This window comes from Marmota flaviventris, chromosome 10 (assembly GCF_047511675.1).
Source record: "Marmota flaviventris isolate mMarFla1 chromosome 10, mMarFla1.hap1, whole genome shotgun sequence".
NCBI classification, from domain to species: domain Eukaryota; kingdom Metazoa; phylum Chordata; class Mammalia; order Rodentia; family Sciuridae; genus Marmota; species Marmota flaviventris.
Window position 1 is genome coordinate 21,603,802 of NC_092507.1, and position 26,287 is coordinate 21,630,088.

At 49.3% G+C, this 26,287-nt stretch overlaps 2 protein-coding genes across 4 annotated transcripts in view; one reads left to right on the forward strand and one right to left on the reverse strand.

The window, feature by feature from the left end:
• The window catches only part of Mecr (mitochondrial trans-2-enoyl-CoA reductase), a 34,160-nt gene extending 16,957 nt beyond the window's left edge, over positions 1–17,203 (reverse strand). The window contains exons 1-3 of the mRNA XM_027937538.2: positions 16,990–17,203; positions 4,510–4,607; positions 3,963–4,094 (exon numbers count right to left, since the gene is read on the reverse strand). Of these exons, the coding sequence (XP_027793339.2) occupies positions 3,963–4,094; positions 4,510–4,607; positions 16,990–17,162 (403 nt within the window). The 5' untranslated portion in view covers positions 17,163–17,203. The remainder of the gene's footprint in view (positions 1–3,962; positions 4,095–4,509; positions 4,608–16,989) is intronic.
• Positions 17,204–22,128: 4,925 nt separating this feature from the next.
• Positions 22,129–26,287, forward strand: part of Ptpru (protein tyrosine phosphatase receptor type U) — a 71,513-nt gene continuing 67,354 nt past the window's right edge. For all 3 annotated transcript variants that reach the window (XM_071617557.1, XM_027937345.2, XM_071617558.1), the window contains exon 1: positions 22,129–22,286. In XM_071617557.1, coding sequence (XP_071473658.1) covers positions 22,214–22,286 — 73 coding nt within the window. In that variant the 5' untranslated portion in view covers positions 22,129–22,213. The remainder of the gene's footprint in view (positions 22,287–26,287) is intronic.

The window sequence follows — 26,287 nt, forward strand, 5'->3', positions numbered from 1 at the left end:
GAAGGTTTTGAGTGTTTCCCAGTGAGAATGCCAGTTGGCGAACATCCATCTGTGCTCTATAGCCCATTCTCTGCTGCATTTGGGAAAAAGCTGGCTGTGGGCATAGCCACAGCTGGGCAGCTCAGCACTATGAAAAATGACCGTGATCTGGTTAGACATTAGTTTTAATGAATGCTATTTTAAAAAATATTTATTTATTTATTTATTTTTAGTTGTAGTTGGACACAATACCATTATTTTATTTATTTATCCCTATGTAGAGCTAAAGATTGAACCAGGGCTTCACGTGCGCTAGGCATGTGCTCTATCGCTGAGCCACAACCTCAGCCCATGAATGCTGTGTGTTTGTGTGTGTGTGTGTGTGTATGTGTGTGTATGGTACTGGGGATTGAACCCAGGGTTGCTCTACCACTGAGCTATATCCTCAGCCCTTTCATTTTTTATTTTGAGAAAGAATCTCACTAAGTTGCTCAGGCAAGCCTCCCGCTCAGCTTCCCAAGTGGTTGGGATCACAGGCGTGCACCACCATGACCAGCTGATAGCTACTCTTACCACTGTGTCCTAGAGTCTAGCACTCTGTAAAAGCTCACAAAGTATTTACTAAAAAACTGAGTTAACTATATTCTTCATGATTCTAAAATCCTCATCTTCTCCAACTGGCTCCTTGTCCAAAAGACTGACCTGTTCTGCAGGAAGGAATCCCTGTTGTGGCTAATCCTACCATCGTACTTGGAGTGGAGTTACCCACACACCTGGCAGATCATCTTTATCCTTCTCCTCTCCAAATCTGGAGTCCTCCTGAGTCCTGTTACTTTGGCTCGAGTCCTCTCCAGTCCTGTGACACTGTCTTGCTCAGACCCTCCTCACCTGAGCCCTGAACTCCCTGTCTCCACCCTCTGCCTTTCCAGACCTTTCTCTGCTCTGAACACATCATCCTGTATCCCTCTACTTGACTCTCTGTTGGGTCCTGGGCTGGTTGCGAGCACTCCATGATACAGCCTCCTCAACCTCCCCGTTCCATCTGGCTCTCTCCTGCTCCCAAGGGACCTGGGCTTGTTGCATTACCAGTGGCTCTGTCATCACCTTGCCTCTTCTCTTCCCCTCTGTGCAGATGCACTCCCTCTCTGGGAAGCCCCTCCTCACCTGGCCACGGCTGCACTTCTAGTTGCACTTCTAGAAGGGCTTCTAGATGAAGTTGGTGGGCCGCTTCTCTGGGAGTCCTTTCCAATGCTTCTCACTAGGAAACCCCATCCTCTGTGCACCCTATGATCGCAGCACTCACACTGCCTGAATTACAGGCTGCTTCTCCCTTTGCTGGCCTTCTGTCAGCCAAGAGAACTCTGAGGGCAGGGACTGTTTGACCCATCTTGCGTGCCCTTCACTCAGCCCTGGGGGCCAGCCCAAGGTGCTGGCATCAGTACCTACCGTGTCCTTGCAGCTGGGGGCGGGGCTCTGTCACAGCTAGGTGGGTGAAGGAGCAGGTGGAGCCATTCTTGGCAGCTTCTCAGAGCTCAGAAGAGCAAAGAGCTCAGTAGGAGATGTCTGTTCCTGCTGGTTTCCTGCCTGCCACCTTTCTCTCTCTAGAAGGGTTCCTTTCTAACCTCTGGGCCATCTACCACCAGGTCTCACCTTCTGTACCACAGAGGTGGGCAAGACTCAAGGGACAATTGCAGTGGCTCCACCAGTGCCCCAAGTGACTGGCTTATGGACAGGCAAGGACCCAAGAAGGGCCATCCAGGGCTGCTCAGGGATGGAGACGGTAGTGCTGGTTGTGACAGCGCTGAATGTGCTCATCTGTTCCAGGATGAGGCATATTCCAGGCTGCTGGTGGCTGTCTATGAATAGTATGTATCAGAGTGGATCTGAGTCTTAGCTCTGCCTCTTACTGACTGGGTGACCTCACGCAAGTTGGTTAATTCTTTACATTTACTTTTGTCTCATCTGCAAAATGAGGTAGGAATAATTGATTTAATAAACAAAAAGTGCTTAAAATAATGTCTGGCTCAAAGAGAGTAGTCAATAAATATCTCTTGCTATAATTATGTCACTGTGTAAGGATGGCTCACCTGGGAACCAGTGACGAGAGAGAGCCCTGACCGTGTTAGGCTTCCTGGGTCCCCTGTGCCTGGGACTTTCAATCTCTTACACTTTTCAGCTCTACAGATCAATTAAATTCTTCTTTTTTTTAAGGTAAGTATGAGTTGGTCTCTGTAAGTTATAACCTAAAGGGTCTTTTGGGGGATGGTTCTGGGATTGACCTAGGGCCATATGCATGCTAGGCAAGCCCTCTATCAGGGAGCTACACCTCCAGCCCCTGATGTATCTTCTTTTTTCATTTTTTTGTGGTGCTGGGGATTGAACCCAGAGCCTTGTGCATGCGAGGAAAGCACTCTACCAACTGAGCTACATCCCCAGCCTTGATGTGTCTTCTAAATATTCCTTTTAATTGCCCTTTCCTTTGTCCCAACCCAGAGATCTTTCGAAGAGTGGGAAAAACACGGGAGACAAGAGTCCACTGGGCTCTCCCTTATTCTGCTGTTTGAGTTTGGACAAGTTTTACTTCTTAAGCTTCATCCTCATGTCCAGTAGGGACATATGCATTGCTATACTCTTGTGCCTGCTGTGAGAACCTATTTTATAATGGGTGGGCCTCAAACCCATGGAGTGCTAAAACCAAAATAATGATTCATTTTTTCACATAAAGAAAATCCTACTCTTAGGGCTGGAGACATAGCTCAGTTGGTAGAGTGCTTGCCTTGCATGCACAGGCCCTGGGTTCAATCCCCAGCACCACAGGAAAAAAAAAAAGAAAGAAAATCCTACTCTTTAGGTAGCTTGTGTAGGGCCTTATCCCATGTGGTCATGCCCTATTTTTTTTTTTTTTGAGGGGGTACTAGGGACTAAACTCAGGGGCACTCAACCACTGAGCCACATCTCCAGCCCAATTTTATATTTTCTTTAGAGACAGGGTCTCACTGAGTTGCTTAGTGACTCGCTTTTGCTGAGGCTGGCTTTGAACCATCAATCCTCCTGCCTCAGCCTCCTGAGCCGCTGGGATTATAGGTGTGCGCCAGGATGCCCGGCTCATGCCCTACCTTTTATTTATTTATTTTTTTGGTATTGAGGATTGAACCAGGATGCTCTATCATGAGTCACATCCCTGTTCTTTTGTTCTTTATTTTGAGACAGGGGCCTTGTTAAGTTGCTTACAGCCTTGCTAAGTTGCCCAGGCTGGCCTGGAACTTGCAATCCTCCTGTCTCAGCCTCCAGAGTTACTGGGATTGCAGGCATGCGCCACTATGCCCAACCCCTTTTAACCTTCTTTCTTACTCCTGCATCCCTCTCCCATACAAATCCCCTGCTGAGGCTACACTGGATTTCCCCCCATTTCTCAAACTCACCTTTGTATCTTTGCTCATTTTGCTTTCTTCAAATGAAATGCTAGGCTCATCTCCACCTAACAAAACTCATTCATCAAAGGCCCATTCTAAGGAAGCCTCCTCCACAAAGCCTTTTCTAATCTTTCTTTAGTATCCTCTCTCTCATATATACATACACATGCACACAGAAGGGCCAGAAGAACCCTCTGCTTCCTGTGAATTCTCAGCACTCCCTTCATTGAGGTTATTGGTTTACAGATTTCTTCAATTAGATTTCAGCCTCCTGGAGGGCAGGGATCACCTTATCCGTATGCTCCACTGCACCTTACAGCAGGGATTTAGGGATGTAGGATTTAGAGAATTATAGCCTCCATCAACCTGAGTCCAAGGAGGTGAAAATGCAGGAACACTCCCTCTGGGGCAAAAGAAATGGGTCCTGCTCTCCCTGCTCAGCCCCCACCCCTCCTGAGGCAGCCACATGAACTTAGTAAGTTCCACTGAGCCAATGAGATGAGTTTCTCAGTGGTGGGTGAAATAGGATCTGGAAGAACAGAATGCTTGCTGACTCCTGGGAAAACTCACCCAACCCAGCGTTTGCAGGAATCACCCAGTCTCCTGGCTTCAGTCTAGTCACACGGCAGCCCACGGCCTCCACTTGTCCCACACCTTCGTTCCCTCCAACAGCAGGCAGCTTGGGAAGGAGGCCATAGTTCCCTGAGGGAGAAGAGGGCAAAGGGTCAGCCATGTCTAGGCAGGGAGACAGCATAGACTCTGGGGCCAGTCAGACCCAAGCCTGAGCAGCCCTGCCTCTGACTAGCCTCAGCCTCCACCTGAGTGAGCCTCAGTTTCCTCATCTGTCCAGGGCCTAAGACTCTTTAGCATTCATGGTATCCTAGGGGCAAGGAAACTAGGAAAGGAGTCCAGCATGTCACAGGGTCATCCCTCCCCACTGCAATCTTCCTGCCACAGAGGAGGGAGATCAGAAGGCTGACACAGTCTGCAGATGGAACCTCTGGAGAACAGCTGCTGCAATCACGGGCACTTCACATCCGCACCTGAGGAGGACCGACAATGAGGTAGCAGCTGAGCAAAAAAGCCAATTAACATAAGCCCCAGAAACCAAGGTTACCTTGGATCATATTTATGTCAGATGGATTGATAGGGGCCGCCAGCATCTTCACGTGGACGTCTGATCCTCCCACGGCCGCTAGCTCCAGGTTCTTCAGTCTAAGCACAATGCCAAGAGAGACGTTAATGTCAGCCAGGCTAGACTGGGCGTCTTCCACTCAAATCATCTCCCCAAAGTAGGTCAGGCAGCGCGTCTGAGCTGCCACGGTGCCCAGGAATTAGGTTCTGCTGGAAAAGAGCCGAGTTCCAAGGAACAGCACAGGGTGCGGGTGGACCTCCAGCCCCACTGTCCACACCGGATAAAAACAGTGAAAGCCTCTGCTGACCTGAATTGGCTCTGTATGTCCCCAGACTTGCTCTGTCCTAGGAATTCTGTGGTGGGCTCACTAATAATATAGATTCTCAGGCCTGAGCTCTGACTCACCAAACCAGCCTCTCCAGATGAAGGAACCCCAAACAAGCAAGTCTGGGAGACCCAGGGAGGGCTTGCCCACTTGCCCTGTTTGTGGTTTTGTTGGCCCTAACACAATAGGGCAGAGGAGACATTCTCCTTAGCGGAAGAGGGTGGAAAATGGAGATGGACTTTCTATTTGGAAAGAACTCCCTGGTGAGTTACTGAGCCCCTGGCATCATGTCCCTTCTAGGTGAGGATCCTGGTCTGTCAGAAAGGATCCTGGATGGATCTGGAGGTCTTTGGTATATATCCCCACCACAGGCAATATCTTCTATGCTCTGTGCGATGGGGTAGGGTGGTTTGGGCTGGATTGCTTCCAAGAGCCTGTCCCTTTTAAGTCTGTGATAAGTCCTTTCACTCATGTGGACCTGTGACACCACAGTACCAGCACCTCAAAACTTGGCTTAATGGTAAAACCTGCCTGAGGGCTTTAGGGGAGGCCAAGTGACAATGTTCATGTGTTACTTACTAACAAAGTTCTTTAAAAACAAGAGCCAGTCAACGAGCTAGTACTGATAGTGTACGAAACTTCTGAGTCCCCATGCTGTTTTAATGACCGGAGACCCTCTTTCTCCACAATGTAAGATTTCAGGTTGCCATGCTTCTCTGCCTAAATGTATTTATTTTACTTTTAATTTCTATTTTTTTTTAGTTGTAGAGGGACACGATATTTTTATGTGGTACTGAAGATTGAACCCAGTGCCTCACACGTGCTACGCAAGTGCTCTACCACCGAGCCACAACCCCAGCCCCTTAATGTATTTATTAAGTAGAAATCTTATTTATTTTCACCTATGAAAACCATATGGTACTGCCAACCAGAGGTTTGCATGAGGCCACAGCATCACCATACTAAACTGTGGTAATACCATCTACTTCTGACAGACACCAACCTTTTCATTAACCTAGGCCTTGACCTGGGAGTAAAAGTGTGATTTTCAAGAAATGTTTTATACTAATAGTAATAACGGAGTCAGGCCATCACAAGGTATTTCTTATACACCAAGTCCTATGCTAAGGGCTTTAAACCCATGGCTCATTTTGCTTTTGTGAGAAAAGTACTATAGTCCCATGCTATCTAGTAAGGAATGAGTCATGTAGGCTACAAAGGCAATAGAAGTTAACATTTCATTTGCACTATACAGGCCGAAAAAACTACACAGAACATAGAGGCTACACTGGTTGCGTAGGTCACAAAGGCTAGAACAAATCATAATATAATAAGATATGGAACTGATTATGGAACTTTCACAGGCTTGGGTGACTGGTTAGGGGCTCCAAAGCAGGTGTTTTTATTTATACCGCTGGACATCAGCATCCTGGTATGAGTTTAGGAATGTCCCTGACTGCCTACAAGGACCCCTGAGGATCTGGGAGCCCAAGCTGGGAATCCCTGCATTGTCCAAGTAAGGAAGGTCTTGTCCCACCATGATTGAGACACAGTGGCAAGAAACCAAAATGGTCACATTCTACAGAAAATGGCTAACGATGAGGGAGTGGATGGCCAGGGGAAGAAAAGAAAGAATAAAGTTTTTTTTTTTCTTTTTTTTAAAGGTAAGTATTAAGGACTGCAAGTACTTATATGTCAGCGGGAGAGAGGGAGTCCTTGTCACAGTAATCACTAGTGCTTACCCAATGCTTACCACTCAGGCACCCTGCTAAGTGCTACAGGCCAGCTTCCAGGCTTTGGTGCCATTGTTCTGCTTTTACAGTGGAGGAACAAAGGCACCAGAAGAGGTAAATAACTTGCTCAAGGCCACTAACAGCAGTAAGTAGCTGAACTGCTTTGAACTTGGCAGTCTGATGTTAGAGTTGCCACCTGGAAGGGGGCTGACCCCAGTCCAAGCAGAAGGCAGTGAAATAAGCCCCTCCCTGGGCTGGTGTGGGGACCAGCCCCTGCTGCACCTGCCTGATAGGGAGGATGGGCACTGTGAGCCACCGCCATGGCCTCCCCACCGGACCACAGCCGGGTGGGGGGGCAGCAGTGATGTTTCTCTGGGGACTTGTAAGTCTGAATCCCCCCAAAAAAAATCCTGCCCAAAGCAAATGGATTTTGGACTAGCTGCCCCTTTGTATTATTCCTACTGCTTCTCTCCTGAATTTTGACAGATAATCAGACTTTTTTTCTGTAAGCTGACAAAGTCCATGAGCTCAAGCCGCTTAAAGGCATTTTTTCCCCCTGCGCATTTTCTACACCCTCCTCCCTCTGTCCAGAACTTCGTTTCCACAGCTTCTCCATGAAGTGAGAAACTCAACTCACGCTTCAAGACCCAGCTCAAATTTTACTTCCTTTTGACTTTCTTCCTGGTTCTGAAAAAAGTCACCAGCTCAGTTACACAAAAGGGGGGACTATACCATTTAAAACCTTGGTTTACTAATTTATTTTATTTTTGTTACTGGGGATTGAACCCAGGGGTGCTTTTCTGCTGAGTTACATCCCCAGCCCTTTAAGAAAATTTGTTTTGTTTTGAGAGGGGACTTGCTAAATTGCTGAGCTTGGCATGGAACTTGCAATCCTCCTGCCTCTGCCTCCCAAATTGCTGGAATTACAGGCGTGTGCTACCACGCCAGCCACTATTTTTTAATTTATAAAGTCTTTCCACACAATTTCTCCCAATTGATCAGGACACGGGTTTTTCCAAAGCTCAGGGCTAGATGTACCACAGACTTGAAAGCCATATGTTATCTACACTGCCTAGGGGGCTGGGGCAGCACCCTGTGACCAACACTTCTTCAGCAAAATGTATAAATATTCACACTAAGTGAGATGAATAAAAACCACGTAAAAACTATGTTAAATCAGGTTTTGCCTCCAAATGATTTATTAAAAAAAAAAAAAACTGTCAGTTTTCAGAGCTTTCTGGATTTTGGAACTGCAGACAGGAGAATTCAGTGTTTTTCTACTCACTACTCTGTCTTGTGGTCAGAACCTGTGTTTCCCTGCTAGGACTGTGAGCTCACAAGAGCTGAGAACCATAGTCTTACCTCAGTGTTTAGCAAGTATCTGGGATCGAACTTTTCTCTCCCATGAGAAAATATGGCACAAGAGTGTCAGTCACTTAGGGAGTCAGGGGAGGGCTGCAATAAAAGGGCCTTGGCTAATTGCACTTGCTCTCCCTGATTCTAAGCCATTTAGAAACACCTCCAAGGACCAGCTCAAATAAAAATGGAGATTAGTGTTAGAAGAGTTTATCAAGACACATAAATCAAATGTGCACTAACACACACCTATTAAAAATCTAGATGACCAGGCTGGGCACAGTGGCACATGCCTGAAATCTCAGCTATTTGGGAGGCTGAGGCAGGGGGATCGCAAGTTCAAGACCAGCCTTGGAAACTTACTGAGATCCTGTCTCAAAATAAAACATGAAAAGGACTGGGAATGTAGCTCGGTGGTAGAACGCCCCTGGTTCAATCCCCAGTAGCATCACCACATGACAAGGATGACCATGGTCAAGATGAGAATGTAGGTGGACCTCAGTCCATGGAGGTGCAAAGCATGGGTTTGGAGGGAAGCGGGCAGCCCTAGGTGGGCACCCTACCTGTCCAGTTGGAAAAACCTCAGCATTCCTCTCTGTAAGATGGGTAACACTAGAACCCAGCTCCCTGGGCTAAGTGAGTTAATGTATATACAGCATTTACTGCAGCGCTGACACAGAGTACTGAGGAGATGGCAGCAGTTACCAGCAGGAGGAAGAGCCGAGCCAGCCTGTGGAACAGTGAGATGGCTCTTCCTCTGAACACAATCACTGAGTCACCTTTCAGACCACAACCTTTTGCGAGATTCAGGCAAATTTAATTCAACAAATATTTATTGACAGTCCCTATGCCAGATACTGGCCCAAGAGGTCTGAGGAGGAATACTTTAAAATCTCCTGCCTGGGAACCTGCAGGCGTGAGAACCCCCGTGGGAATGCTGGGGCTCCGACAGCATAGGCTCCTAGAGGGAATCCACCCAGCGTGTAACCTGTGGGAGGAGGAAACAGCTAGAGAGGGTCTTTGGAAGAAGTGACACCTTAGTTGGGGCTGAAGGACATAGAGTCGACTGGGTAGACTGAGGACGAGGAACAAAATCCTGACTCGACAGTCGGCCAGCAGTGGGTGCGGTCTGGATTCAAGTCATGGGAATGAGAAAAGAACTCAATAACTGAAAACTCTTTAAATATGTGAGGGTAATGCACCTGACCCCAGGTTGGGGGTGGGAGTGGAAAGTCTCTGATGGCTCCCAGGCTTCTGGTGAACTCTGGGATGTGAAGCTAGGGAGGAAGAAGAGTGGGTCTGGAGTGAAGTTATATTTAAATCTGAGGCAGGCAACCTGCAGTGGGGATAGCAGAGGACAGAGACAGCAGGAAAATTTAGGATGACCACTAGGCTGGACGATGGAGTGATCACTCATGCTGACAGCTTGAGCTCCAGGCAACAGGCTTCCCATCTGACCTATGGGATGCTGTTTAGTCCTTCAAACCGATGACAGAAGAGGAAATTGAGGCTCGGAGAAACTACATACATTGCTCAAGAGTAAATGGCAAGTCTCGCTTATCTTAAGCTAGACTGCAAAGCTCAGACTGCTGAACGCTGTCAGCACCACTGCAGTGCTGAGGAGCTCTCCTGGGAGATATTAGTGGGTATTCCTGGGATCTGGTATATTTGGGAAATGCTGCCTGCCAAGCCCCATTCTGAGTCAGACTGCATGTTAGCACCATAAAAGCTCGGAGAAGTCCTCAAATAAAGAAACCCACGTGGCTTGGTGTAATCCAGAGCTTCCCAGACTAAAGTCGGCTGTGAACACTGTTTTCACAGCCCAGCCTGCCTTCCAACAGCAGTTAGAGAAACGATGCATTGGGCTACAAATTGTTCCTGCTTTTCTTATTTGCCTTCTGGGGAGCCTAGCTGCTCTGTGCCAGCTGAGATTCACTGGGAGGGAAGATGGGCAGGAGGGGCCCCGGATGGAATGAGGGTCTAGTAGATGGCAAGTTGAAGCCGCAAACACAGGTGGGTGGTGGCGGGGCAGGACTGCCACATGCTGCATGCCTGGAGGGAGGTGTGTTGGTCCAGCTGCATCTCACCAGGGAGACCAGCCCCAGCCCGCCCCGTGGAATGCCATCAATACCAAGACACTGCTGTCCCTGCCGACAGTCCTAACAGCGTAGTCAAGGATACCATTCTGCTGAGACAGGAAGGGAAACAGGCTTCGTCTGAATTCCAGGAGCTGGACCTCTGTGACAATGAGAGTAATTTCTCTTTCCTGTTCTTTTTTTGAACTTACCAAAGGAAAGTGTGGCTGAGCTGTGGAGTGCAAATGAGGCACCCAAACAGCCTGGCTAGAAGGAGAGCCACCTTCCTGGTACTGCTCACGTTCCTTCCCTATGAGTGCAATGGCGCCATGCAGCTCGTAGGGATGCCACTGTCTTCAATCGACAGATCCCAGACGGGATAAAGTCACAATGGCTCCTTTGAGGCCGAGACTGTACACCTGTGATGTCATATGAAGTATCAGGCAGACAAAAGCAGGCAGAAGAAAGAGCCCTTTGAGAGAGGGGAAAAAAAGAGGCCGTCCCCTGGGGCCTGGCTCAGCTGTATTTGCTGGTTAAGGTGGGCACCGGCCAGTTCTGCTGAGCTCTCTTTCCCGCCTTCCACATTAATTAGCAACCATTTGTATTTGTCTTTCTTTTTTTGTTTGTTGGTAGACCTTTATTTTTATTATGTGGGGTGCTGAGAATTGAACCCAGTACCTCTCACATGCCAGCCAAGTGCGCTACCACTGAGCCCCGGCCCCAGGCCCTGTACGCACCTTTCCTCTCCCACTCAGTCACCTCAATCTGGTCAATATCATTTTGAGCAAGAACAGGCAGGGAGAGCGTCACTCATCAGAGACTTTCTCATCTGCTCAGTTCCGAGTCAAGAACACGCGGCTCATCACAGGGCACTGGGTGAAGGAAACGGACACCTCATGTGGCTCTCCCCAGTCTGTCTGCAGTCCCCATGGTCAACAAGCTGCCACTGTGATTAAATGAAATGCCTGGTGTGTTGGGTCCCTTGTTCTGGGATTTCACTAATAATGAATAAACAGGGTGCCACTGGGCAGGTGTGAGGGACTACAGTGCCTCATGACAGCTTGAAATTTCTTGATCCTCGGAGGGAATGATGGTGGTTGTCTTGGCTGGCGGGGAGCTCAGGGAGCGTGCCTTTCCCTGGGAAGAGCTCTTTTCATTTCACAGCAGTGCCAAGCACACCTGCCTACCTCTCTGGCCCTCTTTTGGATTCCCAGCCTCCTTCCATTCAGGACTCATCTTTTGGCCGATTTTTCTTGCAGGCACCGGGGATTGAACACTGGCCTCACATATAGGAGGCAAGCACTCTGCTACTGAGCTACTTCCCAAGCACCCCCCTTTTATTTTCTTTTTTCGTATTGGGGATTGAACATAGGGGGCTTACCCACTGAGCCACATTCCCAGCTCTTTTTATTTTTTGAGACAGTTTAAGTTGCTGAGGCTGGCTTTGAACTTGGGATCACATGCCTCAGCCTCCCGAGTCACTAGGATTACAGGCATGCGCCACTGTGCCCAGTCCCCTTTTCTTCTTTACTTTTTCTTTAAATATTTTTAAGAAATATTTTTTTAGCTTTAGGTGGACACAATATCTTTATTTTACATTTATGTGGTGCTGAGGATCGAACCCAGTGCCTCATGCATTCTAGGTGAGCGCTCTACCACTGAGCCACAATCCAGCCCCTTTTTCTTCTCGACACAGCGTCTTCCTATGTTGCCCATGTTGGCCTTGAATTCATGGGCTCAAGCAACCCTCCTGCCTCAGCGTTCCAAGAGACTGGAGCAACCCTGGCAGGCAGTCCAGTGCCTGATTCACTCTCACTGGGACAGTGGTGGAACTTTTAAGAGGTAAGGCCTCTTTGGTCTTCAAGCCACTGAGGGTGTGCCCCACAAATGCACTGTGGGGTCCTCGTTTTTCCATTTCTCTTTTGCTCCCTGGACTTAATTATCTCGGGTCTTTTATTATGGAGAGCTAACACAAGGCCTCACCTTTTCTTGGCAGGAAAGAGTGCTGTTTGGGGAGCATGTGCTAAAGGAGGGGTGTAGGTTTTGAGGTATACAGAAAAGGACGGGGGGCAGCATGCATCCTGGGTTTACCTGGATGTTTACCTGCTGACTTTGGCCAAACCCTTTACTTTATAGAAGAGTAACTGAAGAGAATGGAGACTAGAATGATTTCCTTGCTCTAATAATTCACGGCAGAGGTGGAAGTGGAACCCAGACCAGTGTTCTTACAGGTGGTCCCCAATGGAATAGCCTGAATCACACTGACCTTGGGTCATCTTTGTTTGTCTGCCTCTAAAATGTGGACCCCTCCCTCCTGATCCAGGGTGGGAAAGGCCAGGACGCACACAAAAGTGCAGCAAGAGCTGCTAGCAAAGGGCAGGCAGCAATAATAACTTGCAGCTGTGCTGAGTGACAGCACTTCTCCCAGATGCTGCAGATGGAGAGGGAAGACTTGAGCCCATTGTGCAATTTCCTGGAGGCGTGTCAACTTTCACCTCCAGAGGCAAGAATGAGGAACTTGGGGTAGGAGGAACTGGCGTGGAACATCACATCTGAAGTGCAGATGGAAGGTAATGCATGCATGGTACAGGATGTGGAATCCACTGGCATGTGAATCCCGTGACCGATGGCTAGTTCTCTGAGCTGGTCCAGCAGGTAGATCCCTCAAAGGAGTCCCCGCTGAGTGCACAGTAGGCTCTCCATCAGTATTAGCTGATCAGACACATCATGTTTCCTCTTCTCTCTGGGATTTTGCACATGTGGACTTTTCTGCTTAGAATATTTCTGCATTTTCTCTCCTCATTAACAGCTCCCCTGCCCTCCTGTATTCAGAGAACGCATTCTCTGACCTCCCTGAGGGTGTCAGGGACCCTCTTGGGGATGTCCACCACACTCTACACATGACCCATCAGCACTTACTGCTCTGGGCTCTGGTGGCCTTTCTTCTGGACTAGACTAGGGTTTCCTAAGAACAAAGCCCATAAATTATTTGTCTCTACATCCTCAATGTTCGCCTTCAAAGAATAAATTCTGGCTAACTTACTAAATGAAGTTCCCACTCCCTCCATTCACGACTATGAAAAAGAGCCCTCCAAAGAGCACCAAAGCAAATGCTATTTTTTTTTTTTTCAAAGTACTACAATACTGGATTAAGAATAAAATTACCAGGGCTGGGGTTGTGGCTCAGTGGTAGAGCGCTTGTCTAGCACGCGTGAGGCACTGGGTTCGATCCTCAACACCACATAAAAATAAAATAAAGGTATTTGTTCACCTAAAACTAAAAAAAATATATTAAAAAAAACCAAGTTACCCACACAAAGTTTTGGTATTAAACACTGACATCAAGTGTAAGAAGAACCCCCCCTTAGAATACACAGTGCCCTAGAGTGAGAATGTACTTCCTGCGCTGCCTGAGCCCCACCGCCTGTTCCCTAAACTCCATGGCTATGTGGCCAAAGCTTTTCTAGCTCAGTTTTGTCTTGTACCAGCAACAGGCAGGCGTGGGCACCATGACCAGATAGTTTAACCACAGCTTCAGGATATGAAAAGGGGAGGGGACAGAGGGCTTCTACCTTTTCTAGGGTGGGGCTGCCCTTCCTATAAAGAACAGAAACTCAGGCCACCTGAATGACCTGTAATTTCACTTTTTTTCTGACCGATTTTATTCCCAATTTATCTCATTCTAAAAAAAAAAAAAATCCTTTGAGATAATTGTCATTTCTTCAGGATTTTTTGGAGTTGGGGGGTAACCAGGGATTGAATCAGGGAGCCCTTAACCACTGAGCCACATCCCCAGCCCCTTTTGTATATTTTATTTAGAAACAGGGTCTCGCTGAGTTGTTTAGGGCCTCACTAAGTTGCTGAGGCTGGCTTTGAAATCGTGATCCTCCTGCCTCAGCCTCTAGAGCTGCTGGGTTTACAGGTAAATGCCACCGCACCCAGCCCCTGAAGGATTGCAGTCTAGTTCTATGATCTTGGACAAGTGCCTTTCAATCTTCTTGAGTCTCAGTCTCCTTGTGTGTAAAATGGGGATAACAGTGACCAAACTAGATCACTGTGATTTTCCCCCAGTGCCAGAGACTGAGTCTGAGGAAGGTAGGGCTCCACGACTGGGCTGCCCCCCAACCCCGTCCTATTGTGATCTTAAAATTCCTTACTATGTGAGGAGAACCTAGCCCACGGTACACAGTAGGCATACAAAAAATGAGGACTCTCCACCATAATGCCCAGAGAATAGAAAAGTTCTAAGAGGTCTTTTTTGGGGGAAAAAAGGAGGAAAGAGGAAGACATCAGGGTTCTAGAAACTATTTTACAGGGAATTCAGATGGCAAAACAGACAAGAGCCATGGGGACCTCTGAGATTTCCACCATGCTTGTATCTCCCATGCAGGCTGACTTCATTTAGGTCAGCGGTTCAATCTTTTAAATGAAAACGGCCCAAGCACTTATTTAGGGTCCGATTTGGGGAGAAAGGGAAAGAAACTAAGAGACAAGAGAGAAATGGCTTAGTAGAGAGAAGAGCTGGAATGTCTGAGGGTCAGCAGAATTGAAAGTAGGAACGTTGTAAGCTTGACAAGAGAACAGAAAGCCTCATTTTGAGGAGTTCTGTAACCCCTCAGATCGGAGCAGACCATTCCTCATTCCCCACCGCCTGCTCCAGAGCCCTGGCCCATGGTGCCAGCATCACAAAACACACCAGTTTGGGGAATGCTGTTAGTACTCTGGACGGTTCCATGACCTTATTGGTGTAACCTGATCTAGACATCCCGTTACTAGGATGTGTAAAAGACACCCGATTCTTTCTGTGACAGTGTGGTTATCCTAAACCTCCTAAGACATGAGTACAAAGAGAATCCCAGCCTCTGGCCTCAGTCCATACACGAAAAGAGTAAAGTTGCCTGAATCTGGGTCAGAAGGGAAAGATGCCTTTTGGGGACAGAGGAACAATTACTGCTTGCCTGACCATTTATCCACAGGGTGGTGGTTCTCAACCTTGGCTGGGTAGCAGTCACCTGGACACCTGCAGAGCTTTAAAAAACACAGATGCTCCAGGCCATCCAACCCAGACCTACTACGTACTTCACCTGAAGAACCACAGGTGACTGAACTCTGAAGCCAAAGTTGACTACAAAGCTTTGTGGAAATGTTTTGAACTTCAGGGAAATCACTAGGGTTTTACACAAGGAGACAAGAGAACTTGTCTTTTTCTTTCCAAGCAGGAGCTGCAGAAGACCGTTCAGCTTTGGCCCCCTAAGAGGAGTGACTCAGGAGGCAAGGGCACTTAGCCATTTAAAAATTCCCAGGCCTTCCTCATTGTCAGAGTAGAACTCAATAAAAGGTATATTTCTTAGTGAAATTAGACTCAGATTTTAACTAACGTTATGGGAGCACTGTTTTGTGGCTAGTCCTGCCCCAGACATATAAATCCCATGAGACATCACATCCTTCTTGCCTGAGGTGCACTCCTGGAAATGGAGGAGTGCTCATGAGAGCTTCCACCCCTCTGCAGCACAGACCTCAGGAAGACGTCCTCTCTGGTGCTATGATTTATTACCTACAATCAAAATACAACTTGGGGTTTATTGTCTTCTTTTTTCCCCTGTGGTGCTAGGGAATCAAACTCAGGCCCTCCTGCATGCTAGGCAAGTGCTCTCCCACTGAGATCCACCTCCAGCCCTGATGTGTCTTCTTGCTATTCCTTTTAATTGCTCTAAAGGTAGATGCAGTGACGTTGAGTGTATGACATGAATTTATCTGCAGCTTTTTCTCTCTGCCTGTCAAAATATCTAGCCTGTATTTTAACTTTATTACAACAATTCCATGTTTGCCCATCCTTTGTTAAACAATCAAACTGTTAGGAATCTTAAGATTTGTGCACATTGCACTGCAGGGGAATATGCAGGTGGTTTTTGGTGGAGAACATTGAATTACACTGAGCTTAGTCCTATGAGCCATTTTTAAATACAATGAAACTGAGGCTCAGAGAAGTTCAACAACTTGTTGTTGGACACACAGAGCTAGGACAAGTCAAAGCAAAGATTTAACTCCAAGTATTCTGATTCCTAGGTTTGTACTTTTGCTTTAACACCACTTCAGCAGCCTGAACAGCCCTTTTGAATGGCTAGTTATTTATGTGCAGATTTATTAATAGTTGACAACTCACATACTGTTTTTTATCAGCCACACATGCAAAACTCACTAAGATCCAACAGCATTTTACGAGGAGGACATGATCATAAAAGTAGAAGGCTCAGAGAGGTTGAATGATTTGTCCAAAATCAAACAGCTACTAAAGGGTTGAACTTGTATTTGACTTTAGGTCTGCAGGGCTTGGAAACAGCTCTTTTTTTTTTTTTTTTTTAAATGAGGCCAAGATGGTGCAGTGGAGACAGAGTCAGAAGCCATGGATTCTAGTCCCTTTCCAATCATTCATTAGCTGTATCACTTTGGACAAGTTCCTTGCCCTCTGTAAAATGGAAATAATTTTAAGTAATAATTTAACTGAGACATGAAGATCCAATGGATGTAAAAGTATTCTGAAAAACCCCTCTAAAAATTGAGATAGAAAGAACTAAGGTGCGCTAGTCAGCGAGTCTGTCACGTATTGGATGTATGACATTGGTCAAGCAATTTGACCCAATGCCTCAGTCTTCTCATCTGCAAAATGGGAGTAAATCCAGTAACTAACGTGGTTGTGGCAATTAAACTAGAACATTCATTTAAACACAGGACTGCCCGACACAATACTCAGGAATGGACGTTAGCCTTGAGCATTCTGACTGTGCCTCTCTGGTCTTCAACTATCTCGAAGCATGGACTTCTTTAAAGCTATTAAAGGCGCCCTGGGCTTCAGTTTCGGTCTTACTACTCTCTGCCCGCTTCCTCGGACCCCATCTCTCCCCTCCCAATTCAAAGCCCACCTCAAACCCCTTCGGATAACCCCGTCCCCTCCGGGATTCGCGCCGTCTCTTACTCGACGACCTTGGCTGGATCTCCGTGGCTCCCATAGATTAGCGCCCGGACCCGGGAGGCTTGGGCGGATGAGGAGTAAGAGGCAGCACCACCGTGGCGGCGGCAAGGTGCTAGCACTCCTGACTGCAGCTGCGACCGGGCTCGCGCCCCCCACAGCGCGCAGCGGACCCACATGCTCCTTCCAGCCTGCACAGCACTCGGCGCACGCGGACACGTCATCTTCCCGCGACCGCGCGCCTGCGCCCCGCCCCTCGCCCCGCCCCGCCGAGCGACCACGCCCCAAAAGCCTCTTTAAAGGACCTTCTCCTCCTTCTGCCCGCCGCGCGGGGGCGCCTGGTGAGACCTCGTGGGAACCAGAGTTGGGCAGTGCAGGAACCTGCTGGAGTTGCAGTTTTTTCTGAGCCCTCCAGGGCTGCTTTTCCAACTTGAAGAGTCTGGGACTGGCCTACTGCTGTGCCTTCAGCCTGCGCTTTGTTCTTGGGTTTGGGAAAGTCATTTTCTCTCCCTCGGCCTCAGTTTCCTTTTTCCACGATTTATTGAGAGCACACTGTGCCAGGCTTGTGTGTGGCCAGGCTTTTTAAAGTACTATTTTTGTGTAATCCGGAAAGGAACAGAAAGGTAAAACTTACTATATTGAATGGCGATGATAAGGAAGCAGTAGTAGAAGTAGTTAGAAGACTTAGGTTCAAATCCTAGCAGTGCCACTTTCTAGTTTGCTAAAATGGAGATAATAAGCTTCATGTCAAATTGTTGTGAGCATTGGATGCAATTCTTCTATTAGGAGAATGTTATCGTGGACACAGGAGACATCATAAAATGTTAAGTGTGTTCTGACAGATAAGGGAGGAATCACCAGGAGTGTGCCTTTTCAAAATGCTCATAGTGTAGAGATTAAGTGGGAAACTGGAAATTCTTTGTAAAAAGGTATAGCCCTTTAAAGATGCTAAGTTCTTATTTTTGGTGGAGAGAAGACATGAACGTAACTAAAACCCGAGTTGAATGTTAGCACATGCCAGAGTGCACTGCTTTAGTCTGAAGAAGAGATGTGCTGGGGGGAGGAGGCTGAGGGTCCTTGGAGGAGGTGCTATTGAAGCTGCCCTGTGTCTCAGAATCCTCTGTGCATAAAATCATGAGAGGTCCCATTCAGACCCACTGAATTAGAATCTCAGGGAGAGGACTGGGAGCATACACCCCTACAAGCTCTCAAGAGTATTATGATGCAGGTGGACTAAGGAATAGGCTTTGAGACAGTCAGGGCTTTAAAGGAGAAGGAAGATGTCCTTTATATGGATTTTGGTGACCTGAAATTCTAGACCCTTTCTGTTGAGGCTGGCACAGCAGAGTACAGTGATGTGGAAACTGGATTGTGGCAAATCTGGCTTTAAGTCCTGGCTCTGTCATTTTGAGCTATTTGATTTTGGGCAAGTCACCTGGTTTCTCTGGCCTTCATTTTCTTATAGTTAAAAATCAAGGGAATAGAGCTAGGGATGTGGCTCAGTTGTAGAACACTTGCCTAGCATATGAGAGGCCCTGGGTTCAATCCCCAGCACTGAAAAACAAATAAAACAAAACAAAAAACCCCCAAACACCTAAAAATTGTGGGATTAATAGTCATCTGTTTCATTGTAGATAAAATGAAATATTATTCACTTGAAGCATTTAGCACAATGCTTGGCACATGGAAGCATTTGAAAACTATTATTAGGGAGTTATTGTAAAGATTAAATGAAAATATCATATGTAAAACATGGAGTAGGGTCTGGCTCATAGTATGCTCAATAGATAGATGTCTGCACTTGTTTTTATTCTTAGAGAAGGAAAATTCATGTCCAACAGGGGGGAAAGACTTGATCCTATAGTTGTATGAAAGCCCCCCCCCCCCACACACACACTGTGCACACAAAATCTTGTCCCACTGACCTATTTTTACGGTGACACACAGGCCTACCAAGACTGTTGTAAGACTCTTTAGGTGACATTGAGCTGTTGACATTATCTTTTCCACCACATTGGCTCCCCTGAATCTCTGGGCAGCCCAACTAGGTAGCCTGGAGAATCATCCAATAAGTCTTCTTCCTTGTGGCTCAATTTTCTCTCTTTGCACCTTCCTATAGCCCTTGCTTCTAGTCTAGGCCCTCTGGGTTCCCCCAGGGGCGCAGTTTGAGAACCACTAATTGAAGGGCTCAAGTCCAGTTGTCCAGACCTTGCATTCAAGACTCTTTGCACCTTGACTCCCACCCTGTCTTTGCAGCTTTCTCTGCTGTTGGAGTGTGCACTGCCTAGGATCCAACTGTACCTCAGACTCACCTGTGCCAGTACTTTCTTGTCTTATGCTTCTTGAAGGCTGTTCCTTCTGCCTGAATTTCCTGCCTTACCTACCTGGAAAACTCCAGGTTCAGATATCATTTTATTGAGTCCACCCCTGCTGCCTTTGTGTTTTCTCTGGACCACCTTTAGGGCACTGTCTCATTTATTGATGCGCCCACGTCCTGCTCCAGGCACATGTAGGGCCATGTTTGGTTCATCTCCATGACACCAGTGCTCAATATGGGGCCTGGCACAGGGTAGGTATCATAAATATTCCATGAGTTGCAGGTAATTGAATTTCCTCATGGCCTGGCACAGACGGTAGTGCCGTCTCCCTTTCCCTAGATTTGGGCTGGTTACTGAGGGCTTGGGCATTCTTTCTTCCTTTCTTGTTCTTCTCTTAAGGATTATAGAAATCTGTGGTCTTTTTAAAGTAAAGCAGAATTTCTCTTTTCATCTGGCCACCTGTTGCTCGTACTGCCTTTTCTTCTCCCATCATAGTCTTTGCTGCCTTTCCTGGCACAAGGAGCAAAGGGATGTGGAATCAGCCAGATCTGGATTGAAGTCCTGGGCTCACCATTTACTAGCTATGTGACCTTGGCCAGTGCCTCATGCTCTCTGAAGCCTCAGTTTCCATACTTATAAAATGAGATCACCAATAAGCTCCTGTAACTGGTTCCTTTCAGAATTCTTTGCAAACACCATCCTTGGCTCTTTCTTCTGTTCATCAGTTTTCTCTCTTTTTCTGGGTGGCTCTGTCTCTTCTCTACTCCAGCATCTATCTCTGTTTCTTATTCCAATCCTTCTTTCTTTCTTTTTTCTTATACATAATTTTTAGTTGTAGTTGGACATTTATTTATTTTTATGTGGTGCTGAAGGATGGAACCCAGTGTCTTGCACGTGCTAGATGAGCTCTCTACCACTGAGCCACAACCCCATCTCCTCCAATCCTTCTTTCTTTGCTCTGCTTCTGTTCCCCTGTGACTGACTCTCTCATTCTCTTTGTAGTTGCTAAGAGAGTTGAAGCCAGGGGTTCTTTACCTCCCCATCCCTTTTTAATTATTTATTTTGAGACAGGTCTTAATACGTTGTTTAGGACCTTGCTAAGTTGCTGAGGATGACCTCAAACTTCCAATCCTCCTGCCTCAGCCTCCTGAGTTGCTGACAAGGCTGTGCCACCATGCCCAGTTCCCATTGTTTCTTGTATGACCTGGGGGACATGTGGACCTCTCCAGCTGAACCTGACTTCGCTGTCCTCCCCACTTACTCAATTCCAGCTGCCCTGGTCTCCTTGTCACTCCTCAAACCCACCAGCTTCTGTCTTTGCATGGGTTGTCTCCTCTGGCTGCAGTATTCCTCTCTACTGATTTGCATGAGGCCGGCTCTTCTTATACATTAGATCTCAGCTCCAGTATCACTTGGCATAATGTCACTTTTTCCATGAAGCCCTTCTGGACCACCTTGTCTACAGTATACCCTCCCTACTCTGTGTTCTTTACCACAGCACTCTACCCATTTCTTTTAGTGTGCATATCACAGGTTGTGATTATATATTTATGATTGCTGTTGGTCTCCCCCACTAGAATGTAAGCTTCACGAAGACAAGTACCATGTCATTTAGCATTTATTCATCCATTCAGGATTTATTGAGCACCAACTATATGCCAGATACTAGGCATTGGGATACAGAACAAAATCTTTCCCTAAGGACTTTGGGAGCTCAGGTTTTAGAGGTGAAGAAAAATGATGAAACCATGAAATCATAGGTACTCTATTTAGAACTACAAAAATTCTTTTCCCCTTAGTGTTCATTCTTCCAAATTTTCTGGTCTGTGAGATAGTGATAAGGGATATATGTCAGAAAATTTGCTTTTTTTCACCTTTTTTTTGTTATTGTCTTCCCACTGAAAGGTAAACCCCATGAAGATAGGGATATATTTTTTTTGTCAGTTTTATTTTTCTATGATTATTTTCTATAGTAATTGTTGAATAAATGACTTAGTACCCCATAGGTATTTGTGAAGTGAAGGGGTTTCCAGATGGTAGGCAGTTCTCAGCTCCTTTTTAGTTCAAGCCAGACAACCTTGATTCAAATCTTGATGGTGCCTAAAACTAATTTGTAACCTTGGAAAAGGTCTCTGTCTCTGTGCAATTTGCTCCACCGTGTAATGGGAATACAGTGGTATAAGCCTAATAGGGTTAGGGTGAAGGTTAAATGATGGGGGAAAGCACATACAGGTGCTTGGTTTTACATAGTAATGGGCAATTAGTTTGCTGATTATTGAGCAAGAGCTTTATTGGAGGAGGCTTAATACTTAACCTGTGTAGCCAGAGGGTAGAGCAGGACCAGTGAGGGTTTGCAAGGGAGGTGGACTTCATGTCATGGAAAGGAAGAGTGTTCTAAAAGCCCGCGTTTCCAAAGGCCCAAAGATGGCTCTTGGCAGGTGATGAGCACCCTCTAAGTATGAATGTGCATTTAGAGGGGCCAAGGTAGAGAGAACTCTAGCTTCGGATAGGACAGAGAACCAGGTGTCCCTGAATCAGTCCCTGAGAACTCTGCGAGAGCAATGAGGGTGCTCGCTTGAGAACGTTGGTGCCCGGTAAGTGCAGAACAAGTGGGCGTCCAGTCCAGGCCACCCGACCTCCGGCAGGGGTGCCCGAGTGGGGGAGGGGTGTGCCGGGGCTAGCCGGGCAGCAGCGCGCGCCTCCGCCAGCAGGGGGCGCGCCGAGACCGCGGAACGCTGGGCCGGGCCTGACGTCAGCGCCCCGTTCGCTCCGGCTCCCGCTCTGGACTCCGCGCCAGTCCCGCTCTGCGCCGCGCTGCTCCGCTCCGGCTCCGGCTCGCCTCGGGCTCGGCTCGGGCTCAGGCGGCGGCGCCCCCCGCGCCGGGCCCCGGGGCAGGCGGCGGCGTAGCAGCCATGGCCCGCGCCCAGGCGCTCTTCCTGGCGCTTACCTTCCAGCTCTGCGCGCCCGAAACCGAGACTCCGGCAGGTAAGCGCGCGGCGGTCGGACCCAGCTTGCCCCGTGAGCCCCCGGGGCCCGTGGCGCAGCTCGGAAGAAAGTGTGAGTGTTGGGTGCCCGCGCGTTACAGGCGTGCTCCCTGTGTGTGCCTGAGTGTAAGATGTAAGGTCGTGTGTTCGGGGGTGTTGTGTGACTGCGAATGTTGTGTGTCCGTAGTTCTCTGCAAGAAGAGGTGCTGTGTGTGTTGTTTGTCTGCGAGGATGTTGGGGTAGATGTTGTATACATCGAGGTGTCGATTGTGCGCTGTTTTCTGTGCCTGCCAGGGTATAGCGTTCGTGCGGCCAAGTAGGTTGTGTGTGCATTTGAGTTTAATTTTGTGGCCGGAGTTGTATCTGCTAGTGTGTTGCATTTGTTTGCATTTGGTATGCTCTGGCCGGGAGTGCTGTTTGTTGTGTGTCTGAGAATGGGTTGTGTATGTTTTTTTGCGTGTGTTGCGAGTGCAATGGATCCCGCCCGAGTGTAGACCCGGGAACGCATGTGTGATGTGTGTGCTTGTGAGATCCGTGTACGTGTGGAGGCGTGGGAACGGGTCCGGAACGTGTGTGCGGGTGCGCGGTGTGTACGTGTGGGAGTGTCTGGGTGTGTGGTGCGCCCCGCCGGGGGCTGTGTGGGTCCGAGTGAATGCCAAGTGTGCGGGGAATGCGTGTGTGGGAGCGTGTCTGGAGCGGATGTGAGTGTGCGAGTGTGTGTGTCGGTGCGCGCTGGCAGCGTGTCCAGGAATGCTGCGAGTGTGGTGTGCGGCTGGGCCGCGGTCGAGTGTGCCCAGGGCTCGAGGGGGCAGGGGTGGTGTGTGCGTGCGCGCGCGGCGCGACGGGCCGGAACAAGTTGTCGCGGCGGTGGCCCTCGGCGGCGCGGGTCGGTGGGCGGGAGGCCCGAGAGGGCGGGCGGGAGGAGGAGGGCTGGGGCCCGCGGCCGGCAACTCCGACATGTCGGGCTGTTTGTTGTTTCGCAAGTTCGGCGCGGCGCTGGCTGGCTGCTGATCCGAGGCGGCGCCGGGGCCGCGGGGCGCCGGGCTGGGAGGGGCCGGCTGCGGGGGGCGCAGGCGGCGGTGGCTGGGCGGGGCTGCGGCGTCGGGGCGCGGGCAGGGCCTGGCCGGCGGCGGCGGGACGGCGCCCCCTCCTGGGGCCCACAGGGGTCCGCCGCGGTCTCCCGGGACGCTCCCTCGGTCGGCTCCGCAACTTTGTGCTGCCTCGGGGCCGGCCGGGCCTGAGTGTGTGTACGTGTGTGAGTGAGTGTGAACGTGTGTCTCTGAGCTCTTTCTGCTGTGTGGCCGCGTTCTTTGGGTGGGCTTTCGGAGTCTGGTGTCTTTTTTGGAGTGGCGGTGTGATTGCGGGTCTGAATGTGTATGCAGAGCTTGGGTCTGTGTCCAGTGCGCGTCGGAGTGTCTTTTGTGGACCATGTGTCGGGCGTGCCTGCGTATGCCTATGGTTTTGTGTCCCTTTGCTCACCCCGAGCACGGATCGCAGGCCGTCGTCCCTCTCCCGAGGCCTTCCGCGCTCGCGCTCGTGGCCCTGCCGCTGGGTGCGGAGTAACCGGGAGATGCCCGTGGGATCCGGCCGAGACCCGCGCCAGGGCTGACTTGGCCCCTTGGAAGATTCCTCCTGACCGCCTTCCTCGGACATTTATGACCCCACCGCCTGCTTGGGCGTCTTGGGACGGAGCTCCCCGGTCACCGGGCTGGCTGGCCCTGAGCTTGGGCCTTGCCCTGCAGCTCTGGGGTCATCACCCGCAGATTTAGCTTTGACTTCCTGATACCCAAGAGGGTGGCTTAAGCGACAAGCCTCCCGATCCTTTCCCAACTCCTCCCCCATGCCCTGCGGCGATTTTCCCCTCCCCCACCCCAGATCAAACCTGCGGGGTATTCTACATTCTCCCACCCCCACCACCGTCACCTTGATTTCAAGAACATATCCTAGTGGGTCCCAACTCCTGGCACTGGGGATTGTCAGGATAGGGGTTTGGGAGAGAAACCTAGAGCGACTTACTTCCATCCCTGAAGCCTCAGTTTCTAATCTGCCTGGTGGCCTTAAGGATGCTGCAGATTGTAAAGTAAGGCTCTGTCTATGAGGGCCAGGTAACATAATATGGGTTTGAAGGTTGTCTGTGATTTGAAAGCCAGAAACTGTGATTTGAAGCCAGAGGGACCTGTGTTTAAATTATGCCGCTGTACCCCAGGGTCCCTGGCAGTGTGAGCTTGGGCAAGTCCCTTCACTTCTCAAGTTCCCAGCTCCTGCCTGCCTCTTGCATTTCCTGTGTTGTTTCTCAGCGAATTACTGCAAACCTGGCAGTAATTTATTCCATTGTGCTCCAGCTCATTTGTCCTTTTGGTCACTGGAATTGTGGACAGCAGGAATGAGGGCGAGGCGGCCCAGTGGTTTCAGGTTGGGCAATAAAGGCTTGTCTGAGCAGCCCACCCGTCTCCCCAGGGCTGCAGAAGGGATCTCCAGAGGAAGCCACAAGAGTGGCCGGGGAGGGGACTGTGAGCTCCTGGCAGCCTCCTACCTATTTCTGGTAGCTGGGACATCTAGGTTGGGTACCTGCTTGTTGGAGGCTCCCATCCTTCCACACTATTGCCACCCAAGCTGGGCTGGTGGGGTGGCCTTTCCTCAGGGGCGGGTCAGCTAGAGTTGCAGGGTGCCTGTATCGCCCTCCTCCTTTTGCTCCCTCCTCCTGGCCACCCTGTTTGCATCCTGTGCCCTATCCTTGTGCCCTCTCTGATCTCCCATCTGTTCCCTTTCCTCCATCCTTAGCCATCTTTCCCCAGCAGGAAGTCTCCATCCTTTTCCCTTCACGGTGCCTGGGTTCTTCCTCAAAGGCATGTTTTAAACCCTGGCCAAGAACCCTCAGAAGGCTCCCCTTGCCTTCAGGGTTAAGTCCTTCTTCTGTGGCTCTATGGCTTGCTCTAGCTCCTGGCCTGCCTGTCCAGCTCCATCTTGTTTTTGATCCTGTGTCCTGGCCAACCCGACTCCCTCACCAACAGCGTGCTGAATGCTTGCTGCCCGCCCACTCCTCTCCACTCCTTGACCATATCGTGTTCCTCCCCAGACTGACTCTCCCACTTTGCAGGTCACCCCTGCAACTTCAGCTCAGATGTCACTTCTTCCCTGACTCCTTCCTTGGTTATTCTGTCCTAGACCAGGGGAGGTGGGAGTTGGTTGGATTTTACCCAGCATTGTAATTAGCATTTATTAGTTCTGTCTCCCTTAACTAGACTGTGAGCTCCGTGAGGACAGGGACTGGACACTTCAGAATCCTTAGTGCAGGTGGGAGGCCTGGACCACCTAGTCTAAATAAATATACGTGGCCTGAAAGAATGAGTGAAATCAAGTGGGTCAGGATCCAAGCTGGAGATGCCAGGTGGGGGCGCACTGATTCCACTGAAGGTGGAGATTAAAGAAATAGGTTTTCCCTCTAAGAATCTGGAAAATTCTGCGGGGGGGGCTGGTGTTATGTCATGAAAAGGCCAGTGTCACCTGGGAACTGAGTTGAGGAGGTTAAGACCCTGGCAGAGACTAAAGGGAGCAGATCTCTTGCCTGCCCCTCCCCCAGGCTCCCTGCTGGGCACCCCCTCCCCCACCCCCCCGGCAGCTGGCAGGGCCTGTCCAGTTCCCAGACTCAGCCCTTTGTAATGAGGCCTGGGCGGTTGTTGAGGCTTCGGGGAGTCCTAACGGTCAAACTGAGCGTCTGAGGAGGAGGGCAGAGGGGGAGGACCCTACATTGGCAGACCCTCCTGCAGTCCCCAGTCCCAGATTTTGGGATGGGCTGGTGAGGTTATAGCCCCTGTCCTGGTGTGGGTGGGTGTGGCCCTGGCATCCAGGCAGCCAGAGTGGGGTGTGTGTGTTTGGGGGGGTGGTGATTGAGGCTGGGACACAGGACATATGTGTGGCTGGTCAGGGTGGCTTGCCCTCTGGTCACCTGGCCTGGTGGGACCCGGGTTTGGAGTCAGGGTAGTGGTGACCAGCTGCAGTGAT